The 10,703-nt window shown below is 39.5% G+C and overlaps 1 protein-coding gene across 1 annotated transcript; it reads right to left on the bottom strand.

The window, feature by feature from the left end:
- Nucleotides 1–1,185: 1,185 nt before the first annotated feature.
- Nucleotides 1,186–3,788, bottom strand: LOC124274094 (toll-like receptor 4). Its single transcript, XM_046709409.1, has one exon. It carries the CDS (start codon nt 3,709–3,711, stop codon nt 1,186–1,188), a length of 2,526 nt encoding a protein of 841 aa, XP_046565365.1. The 5' UTR covers nt 3,712–3,788.
- Between the last annotated feature and the right edge of the window lie 6,915 nt (nt 3,789–10,703).

Raw genomic sequence — 10,703 nt, 5'->3', positions numbered from 1 at the left:
CTTCTGAGACATGCATCACTTCAGGCTTTCCTCCTGCACAAAGTAACACAGCATGATATAACTGCAATATTGGAAATTGGTGCCCTTAAATCTAACTCATCCTTTCTTCTTTCCTAAGGTTTTGAACCCAGTACAATATGTCCTCTGACTTTAAGGACTAGAAGTCCTGAGTGGTCAAACGCAAAACATCTATCAGAGGACCTGAGGTGACCTGCATTGGAATATTCTACCAACTCCAGGACAAGTCCTTCTGGGTTTCAGGCAGGTATTCCGGGTCTAGTTCCAGATGACTGTTCAAACACAGGAGTCCGTCTGTGGATCCACTACACTTTATTTCTCGATATAGCCTTACATCAACGGCCAGGCAGCATTCATGTGCTTGCTGTCCGAGGGTCAAATGCAGACTGCTACAAAGATTCCCTGAGAGCCAAATCCTGGTCAGACTGCCATGTGTCACATGTATGGTATGCCTGCGGTATCCCGCACCTCATCCACAATGTCATTCTTCTGGGGCCAAACGGCCATTTTCTAACTTTGATTATGGACAGCGCACCTGCAAAAGTCCCATGTGAGATGCTCGAGGCAGGACAGTTCCCCATACATACAAACATGAAGTGTTTGTTCTGGAACTTTCGGAACTTTCGGAAAACACTCAGACTACGGGAGACCTAAGCCACACACAAATGTCTGATGTAACACAGAAATCCACACATATTGTGCATAGCAATATTTTGGCTGCCCAAGACGTTTCCACTATAGTAGCTATAGTAACCAGCACACAACTACAGTCTTCGGAATCTTAACAGAAGCAAAGCAATACAATTATGTAATTGTTCCACAATGAATAACAACTGAACAAGCACAAAAATATCCCTCGGTGAATATTCTATGAAATATTCCATTTGCAATTAGTAAGCGTCATGTACAGCTTCCAGCTTCCATATGAGTCATCCCAATTTTGACATTGCAATATTTTATATCAATGAGCTACCCAAAGTGAATATGTATCAAAGGTTCACGTATATTAGAATGGTGATTTGAAATAGCCAGTGTTCTTCAATACTTCAAATACAAACACAATACAATAAGGTACATTATAGTAATATGGTGATTTGAAATAGTCAGTGTTCTTAAATACATCAAATACAAACACAATGCACTCTTTGCAATTGCTAATCGATTGTATCAGAATGTTATGGCTGCCTTGATCTTCTGCCAGAACTCTTCTCTGTCCACATCTTCTGCTGGGTATTTGATGTAGGTACCATGTTCAATTTCATCTAAGACGTCTCTGCTGATCCTTCTGGTATCAGGTACATCAATGAGCCATACTACACAAAAGATGTCTCTCCCTGAGTGGATGCTCTCAAATTTGGCCATGTGGACCTCATATTCACACCAGGAACTCTCGAGGAAGCTCGGAGTTAAAAGGATGATAGTCTTCCTGCTCGACTGTATTGCGTTTACTACGTTGGCAGTGATTGGCTCACCAACCATGAAGTCCCTCTGGTGTATACAGAGTCTTAAGCCAAATCTCTTCTCCAAGATACTCTGCATGTCCTGCACAACAAACTCCCTGTCCTCTTCTGCATATGAGACAAAGGCGTCGTATATGAAGTGTTCTTCTTCACCTATCTGTTTCTGGTAACCTCTGTACTTTCTTCTGGTTGTGTAGTACAAATATCTCAGCTTCCATCGGTAGCGATATATGACGCCACCTACTACCACTGACAGAAACAAAATGAGTCCCGTGGCTGCTCCACTTATCACTGGAATGACAGTCTTGCATTTCTCTTGAAGATCAAGTACAAGGTTGTTCAGATTGCCCAAAGACGTCTCGGTTCCATCTGATAGGCTGCATGTGGTATCAGATGCGTCATCTATGGCTATATATGGTTTCAACATCCACCACAAGTCATCTAAAGTATTGCATGTACACTTAAGGTTGGTGCCCCTCATTCTGATGTGAAATTTGTCTTTCCTTTCCATCATAATTACATCAATCTGATTCCGAAGACGTATTGGAACAGCTTCAAATCTGTTGTAGGACAAGTCTAACATCCACAAATGTTTCATTTGATGTATGTCAACAACCCAAGAACTCATCATATTCCAGCTCAAATCAAGGACTTTCAGTTTACCCATGCTTGCAAAAATCGAAGAGGGCAAATCACGAATCATATTTGTAGAAATTCTGAATGTTTCTACATTTCTTTGATTCATAAATATCTCCCCTTTTGTGTCATTTTCAAGGGATTCAGCGAGGTAATTCTTGCTGATATTCAGTATTTGTAGACCACTTGCATGCTCCAGAAACGTTGGGGCAATGAATTTGCAAAAGTTGTTTGATAGATCCAGAAAGTTAAGGTTTTCAGTCTGATAAACTGGGCCTACCCATTTTGTTAAAATGTTGGATGATAAATCAAGAGTTTGCAATTTATTTGGCCAAAATGAAAAGTTCCAAATTTCTCCTTGGATATTCCTCTGACTGGCATTAACAAATATCACGTTTGGAGCAATGGGTATTTTAAGAGTGACTGAATAATGAATCTCGTCCTTCATTTGTTTCCTCCTGATTCCATTTGGATCTGAAGATAATTGTTTGCTTTTTGATTGTGACAGTTCCACCTCATTGACATCACCATTGTAGTCTCTTTGAAACGTATTCTTGCGTTTAACTGTTTCATCTGTTCCATCCACTGAAGATCTTCTTTGGCTTCTTTGAACAGTGCTCACCTCATTATTTGTCTCCGGATACAAACTGAATACCTTATTCTGATCATGCTCTCTGTCAACGCATGAACCAGGGGTTACTATAATTCCCGGTAAAGGTCCGTAGAATGTAAAAGGGTTATTGATATAGAGTTTACGAAGGCTGACCAAGTGATCTGTAGCAAATGAGTAAGCTCCAAGCCGGAGATGGTTATTCTTCAAGGAGACGACTTCAACTGAAGGTAAAACATTAAAAACAGTGTCTTCTATGTTCTCAATTCTGTTGCAGTCAAGATAAATCTCCTTTACATGTATTTCGGCGAAGAAACGGACATGTGTCCTCCGTATCTGAACACCAATGGCATAACTGCTTGTGATTTTATTCAGCCTAAGTACTCTTAACGTCGAGTTCACAAGGCCAAACATAGAATCACCAAATGTCTTAAACCCTAAATTATCATTTTCTGACATGTCTAATGTGTCAATGTTTCTCAAAGGAAGTAACGAACCAACATCAATATCTGATATTTTACATTTACTTATATCTAATTTTCTAAGGTGAGGTGTATGGACAAATGACTGATTTAACAAACGATTGATGGAACAATATCCCTTTCGGCCTGATATGTTCAGTGTTGTAAGGTTCTTTAATCTGGCAAAGCCTTGTCCAAAGGTGCAGTTCTCGAATCCATCAACCACCAACGTCTGCAGAGAGACAAGATCTCCAAGGCTGTCATCAGGATACGATGAATTCGTGACCAATACGTTACTACTTATATCGAGGATTTCAAGCTTCTCCAGATCTTTAAACGTTCCTTTCGGGTATGTGGTCTTCTCCAGAGTGAGTTGGTTGCCATGGAGATTTAGACTGAGCAATGTTACAACACCTTTGAAGCTATCGTTCAAACTGCTAATTTTATTCTTCGACAAATCCAGATGTTTTAAATGGGAGAATCGGTGTAAGTCATCAGCGAGTTTATTCAAGAGGTTATTCGTCATTATCAAATGTGTGACATTTGAAGGAAGAGAGGATGGTATTTTTTGTAAATGTTTGTTTGAACAATTTGCGTGGATATCCCCGTCAATTGTGGTGCAGTAGCATGGGGAACACGATATCTTCTGAAGACGTGCTTCTGTCTCTCTGTGACGTGTGCTCTCTCCAATGATCAGAATGACGAATATCACTGCAAATAAGCAAACACCATTAAACATAATATCCGCCGAAGAGTGAGTGAGTTTAGTTTTACGCCGCACTCAGCAATATTCCAGCTATATGGCGGCGGTCTGTAAATAATCGAGTCTGGACCAGACAAAGGAAACTATACAAAATATTTTGATTGAAGTCAAAGCATTGAGAAATACTGATGATATTGCCAATATGACTTTCAAAATGTATAACCAGTTTGTATTTGAAATGTTAAAAATGAGAATAAGAAGTGAAACAATAGCATGTACAATAAAACAAAACAAAAATCCATTGACAAAGAAGAAATGACACTTGAAAATGACACTAATAAGTAGAGTCAAATTATGACATCCTTTCAAATGATACCTTAAATGAATTAGATAAAATAAGGGAAGTTTGGAAACTATTTGAACATAAAAAAATAAGGAATTATATTTAGAAGTGAGGCAAAATGGTATGAAGCTGGTGAAAAGCACTCAGAATACTTCCTGCATCTTGAGAAAAAGAAATTATATCTATAATCATATGAAAGAAATAATTGATACTAATGACAAGAGTGTAACTAGCATTGATGATATAGTTGTTGAAACTTCAAAATATTACAAAAACGTATATAGTAGCCAGCATGATACCAACTGGAAATACTTTGCACGCCAGTTTACCAATATTGATGTCAAATTATATCAAAATAACACTGTACTCTCTGAAACTTTTGATGTACTTATTGGAGTAAGCCAAGGTTGTGTACTCAGTCCTTTTTTGTTTTCCTTCTTCATAAATGAACTAGCAGTACAGATTGAAAATAATTTTTCACATGGTATACAGATGCGTACCGATATGTTTCATCTTTTCCTTTTAATATTTGCAGATGATATTGTTCTCCTCTGAAGAACTATGATTGGCCTGTTGTTTTTAAAAAATGGGGAAAATTATCAAAAAAGGAAAAATGGTTTTATAAAGGCAGCACTATAGAGACTACCACTTCATATAAATATCTTCGTGTATACTTCACTAATCATCTTTCATGGTTGGTACATGCAAAATATGCATCTATTCAAGCACGAAAGGTATTGATAGGTATATAGAGAAATATAAACATACTTGGGGATTTAAATTTAACATCCTTTTTTAGAATATTTGATGTTAAAATCAAACCAATTCTACCGTATGGTGCGGAAATATGGGGATTAAAATACTCTGATTCCATAGAAAAGGTACATTTATTTGCCTGCAAGAAAATTGTCGGGGTAAAGATGAGCACATCAAATGTTACGGTACATGGGGAATCTGGCAGATACCCGCTCATCATATCTTCATAAATCAGGGCTATTAAATATTGGATAAGGTTATTAAGTATGCCATCCTACTGTTAACCAAACAAATGCTATAATATGATGTTACTATATGACAAAGAAGGTAAACAGAATTGGATAACAGATGGTAAACACCTACTATATGTTCGACAGGATTTATTCATTTATGGTATGAACAAAACGTTGAATGTTCGTCATTGTTTCTAAATACATTCACGCAAAGATTAAAAGATATTTACCAGCAGAAATGGTTGGAAACAATTTCATTAGCTACAAAATGTAATTATTATTCTTTAAAACACACATTTATACTGAACGTTATTTATCATGTGTTAATGTTAAGAAATATAGAATAGCTTTAAGCTCTCGGTCGTTTCTGTTCTTCATCTCATGGTTTATTAATTGAAAAATTTATGAATATCAAAAGAGAGGATAGAATCTGTAGATGTTGTAATAATAATCTTATACTATGCCCAGCATATAATACTATACGTAAAAAATATATTATAGAACTCTATTTTGTCCATCCATCAATTGATAAATTTTCGTCTGTATTGAATTCTTCAAATGAAAGTGTAATGAAAAATGTTGCGGTGTTTATATATCAAGTATTTATCAAGCCATGTCGATAAGAACAATGTATATATGAAAAGTACTATAGGCCTGCGGCCTCCCCAGTACTGAAATAATGATTGATTGACTGACTTATTACAGAGTTTTTGCATTATAATGTTAGGCTGGGTGGTATTTAAAGCTGAAGAAAATTCGTACATAGGACGAGGAAAGTTCTAAAAGTTTATAAATATTGTTTCATAAAGTGATGATTGCGTCCTCGACAACTCGCCCAGTCCTGTAGGCATACTGAAAAGGGTCGAGAAGGTGATCTGCTTTTTGCAGGAGCAAACGCTTTACACCGAATCTTTCCAAACACTTCATAGGTATAGGCGTCAAAGCAACTGGGCGAAAGTCATTATCAGCGGTGGGCGTGGGGATTTTAGGTACTGGGATAATATTTGAAGTTTTCCAAATGCTTGATATAGAATGATTGTTGATAGAAATTTCAAAAATTGTTTTAAAAATGTGGGATAATTGTTCACGATATTCTTTTAAAACTTTACCACAAAGATTATCCGGACCAGTTGCTTTGTGAACATTGATTTTAGAAAATGAATTGAGGGCATAAGAGGGAGTTAACTCAATCACTCGTCAGCATTCGTCACCACTCGCCCCTTTCCGTAACCTCCATGAACATTCGTGACCCACTCGAGTTATTGCTCTCATGGGTCCAAGTGAGTATCTTGCTGGCTTGTTATGGAGATTGTACATGCGCTTCGACCAATTTTAGGAAATGTAATTATAACTCCTACGACTTTCAAAACAATAATATCGTATTTGTATGTAACTAATCAACCTTAATCATAAACATTGGGCTTATATTTCATAGCTCTGGGGATATTTTAGTCTGAGTGGGTTTTTTTGGTCTTTCATATTTTTTTCAGCGAATCCATTTGAAATTCCACCAGGGGTGTGACAGCAAGGTTACATGAATGTTCAGTCTAGGAAGTATTTTAGTCGTTTTTGAGTATCCGCCTTTGGATTTAATGTAGCTGAATTTTGTGTGTGTGTATATTCAATAAAACACTTCCCATTTGTGATGATTAAACCCTATTAAGAAAATTAACATAATTGGAAATATAAGGTGAACCGCTGGTAATAGTTACATTAGAATAAGTCTTTAACAAATATGTTTTCCTCTTTCTTTTAGTTGTATCAAGGTGGTTTAATTCTCTAAAATAAATAAGTATAAAAATCCCCAAAACAACATCCTAGCAATGTACGTGTGCTTCGGTGATATTAAGAAACATTGGAATCAGGGGTGGATAGAGTTATCGTTCTTGTTTAAAGTAATTCTGATGTTCATGCGCCAATATGAAATCCTTCCAGATGGGCTTGTCCCCGAATAACACGAGTGGGTCACGAATGCCGCCACGCAAGAAGGTTTACACCCCACTTGGCCGATTGTGGGAGCAGTTGGAAGCACGGAAGCAAGACTCCAGTGCATCATTCGGTTGCTGTTGGAATGCTTGTGAAGCTTGGTTGAATTTGACTTTGTAACTCCATACTGTCCCAGGAGTGCTTGAGAATGTGACAATTTTACTTATATGCATGTGATATTGTGAAAAAGTAAGAAATATTATTATTATTAAATATCCATTCTTTATAAAAGGTCTTAAAACCAGACTATTTTACTTTGTTTACTTAAATTTCCATTTCTGAAATTCGGCCAATTTTCAAGTCCTATTTTTTTTAAGTGACCACTAACTACCAATTTCTTGAATCATTCGTCACCACTCGCCCCTTTCCGTAACCTGCAAGAAGATATTCGGCTTGTCCCGGAATAACACGAGTGGGTCACGAATGTTCTTGAATGTGTGATGGCGAGTTCACGTGCGTGTATTTGAATCTCTCACCGTCCATGGCATTATCTTTACTAAAACCTACACATGAGGCAAAACATTACTGTTAGCTACGTTCTTTGTACTCCCAATGTGACCATATATATACACTCCCAAAAATGAAACGCATCATGAAAATAGCCATTTCGTAGCAATGAATTAAAACGTGATTCATTTTACAAAGGGTTTTGCTCTGTGTATGAGTCCTATGGTGTTTATGTTTAGAAACATCACAACAAAACTCACCATCCGTAAAATACTCGTATTTAACACCATGATTTTCAATTTCGGCGTGTAGTGTCACAGAATACACAATTCACATGCAGTGCACGTGAAAGTTGGGGATCAGATAGTCTCAATGATGGGTATAAAGGTTGATCGCTGTCTGTCGATTATTCACTGTATTTGGAATATTGTTGACGAACGCAAAATGCCACATCTAAGTGAAGCCAACCGTCATATCGCCATTGGTTTGCTTGAAGCTGGCCAGTCTCAACGTGCAGTTGCCCGACGCATGAATGTTCACCAAAGCACCATTGCACGGCTCTGGGAGAGATATCGCCGGCCGAATGCGGTAGCAGATGCCCTCGTAGTGGGACGACCTCGAGCGCGACCTCGAGCGACATCACATCGGCGGCGACAGGATCGCTCGACAAATATCCGGATTGATCACCTGCTGCGGCGACGGTCAGTACCGCTCGACAAATACCCGGATTGATGATGCTTTCTGCACAGACGGTCAGGAACAGGTTTCGTCAGGAACAGGTTTCGCCGACGCTTGCGTTCCCCAGGTGGACAGATTCGGCCGGGGCAGTGTTTTGATGTGGGGAACGATCACCTGCCGTGGGAGGAGTGATTTGGTGATCATCCAGGGCAACCTGCCAGCTCAACGGTACGAAATCCTACGCCCACACCTCCTTCCAATCATTGATCGCCAGAGGGAGTTGTTTCAACAGGACAATGCCAGGCCCCACACAGCACGTCACACTAGAGACTTCTTTCAGTCTTTCAGAACCACAACATCAACGTGCTCCCCTGGCCCTCAAGATCATCGGACTTAAACCCGATCGAACATCTGTGGGATGCCCTGGACAGACGGGTGCGATGCCGTAACCCTCAGCCCCAGACACTTCAGCAACTCGCACAGGCACTACAGGCAGAGTGGGCTGCGATTGGGCAACACGAGATTCTGAGACTTATTCGTTCGATGCCGAGGCGATGCCGTGCAGTTCTGGATGTCCCACGGTGGTCACACGAGGTATTGACTTCTGCGCACTAATACGTCTCCATGTGACACTCAAACTGACTTTCCTCGAGTTGGTGCCAAAGACGGATATGTCTGCATTCCCAGTGTATTGCGAATTTCGCTATATTTCATAGACTCATAAAGCCTACAAGATGTTTCAAAATAAACATAAAAATACAGTTGAAATTCCTATATGCGTTTCTTTTTGGGGAGAGTATATTTTCCATGATTTTTTAAACAATGACATAGTGCCATAAGCGATTTAAGTATTCCAGGATTGTTTTATCAAAGCACCGCAGTCACTACGCACAATCTGATTGGTTTGTCGTATTTTCGCACATAACAAGCATCAGAGACGAGTCTTCTTGGGTTTACGGTGAGTTATGTCCTTTGAGTACGCCTGGAACATATGATTGTGTTTCGAATCCCAGTTCTCCCCGATGTTTCTAGGTATGACACAACAAAGGCCGTATGCCCCCTGCATATGGTCATAGGTTTCAACAAGGCCGTAAATGTCTGAGACAATCACTCACAATCTAACACGAGAAAATATTTGTCCCAGTCAAGATGATACATCTCCAATTGTTTCCTCTTTTTTCCTCGTAGCATACAAGAGACGGTTTGGTGGCCTAGTGGTTAAAGCGTTCGCTCCTCACGCCAAAGACCCGGGTTCGATTCCCCATGTGAACCCCATTCTGGTGTTCCCCGCCGTGATATTGCTGAATATTGCTAAAAGAGGCGTAAAACTGAACTCATCCACACATCGAAACAAACGACATTCGCTAGAATATCACTGTGTAGATTAACCTACGATAAATTAGCAAATTCTCAAGGAAGCATGCTAATGGCCCAGATATTAATGATGCGAGGGAATTAGCGAGTGGGTAACTTTTCCTCCCGCAAGCGCTTGTTCACTTCACACTTTAGGTTTCCTGTTTTCTGACATGAGTCAACATATGCTATAAAGAAGATAAGCACACTCACAATGTATTCACTACGAAACCCTAATTAACATTCTATAATGTCACTTGTCAGGCCTGAATAATTAATACCACCTGTTCGCCAAAACCACGGCTTTGCCATACTGAACTGTTTGTTTGTTTCGCACTATATTTCAGCTATGAGACCACACAATCCTGTGATCGACATCATGAGCATTAGGATACTGGGGCATGCATCGACTTGGTCAGTGAGCTTGGGCCCCGATCAACACAGCGGTCGTAAGTTACGACCTATCGCAACTCTATAGTTTATCATAGGCTTTACGAATGTCGTAACGCTACGAACGCTTTGTGGATCGGGACCCTGATCAACTTCTCCCGTTAGTTGCCTTTTACGACAAGCCGGGATTGGTTCAGACCACTTCTTACCTAGATCATCACTTAGGCTAGATCGACAAAAATGGGGCGGTGGGGTAGCCTGAGTGGTTAATGCGTTCGCTCGTCACGCCGAAGTCCGGGTTTGGTTCCCCACTTGGGTACAATATGTGAAGAGCATTTCTGGTATACCCACCATGATTGAATATTGCTAAAAGTGGCTTAAAACCATTGCTAACTCGATCTTACTTATAAGGTGGGTTCTGTGTTTATATACTGAGAGAGAAAGGAAGGAGAACCACTTCTTCGCAGTGTTCCTTTATTTAATTCAAATTTCACTCACAGTGCGATACAAACCTTGAGCAGAAAATGGAAAAAATAAAGGTACGCTTAGTAGTTTCATGTGTTCCCATTTGTTTCCCTCAAAGTATATCAGGCTAAACCCACCACCTCACACACACACACATCCCCGCC

The sequence above is a fragment of the Haliotis rubra genome, unplaced genomic scaffold (genome assembly GCF_003918875.1).
Source record: "Haliotis rubra isolate DU_JTF1 unplaced genomic scaffold, ASM391887v1 Scf1876, whole genome shotgun sequence".
Lineage (NCBI taxonomy): Eukaryota > Metazoa > Mollusca > Gastropoda > Lepetellida > Haliotidae > Haliotis > Haliotis rubra.
The sequence above is the reverse complement of the archived record's forward strand: the minus strand, read 5'-3'. Positions and strand labels throughout refer to the sequence as shown.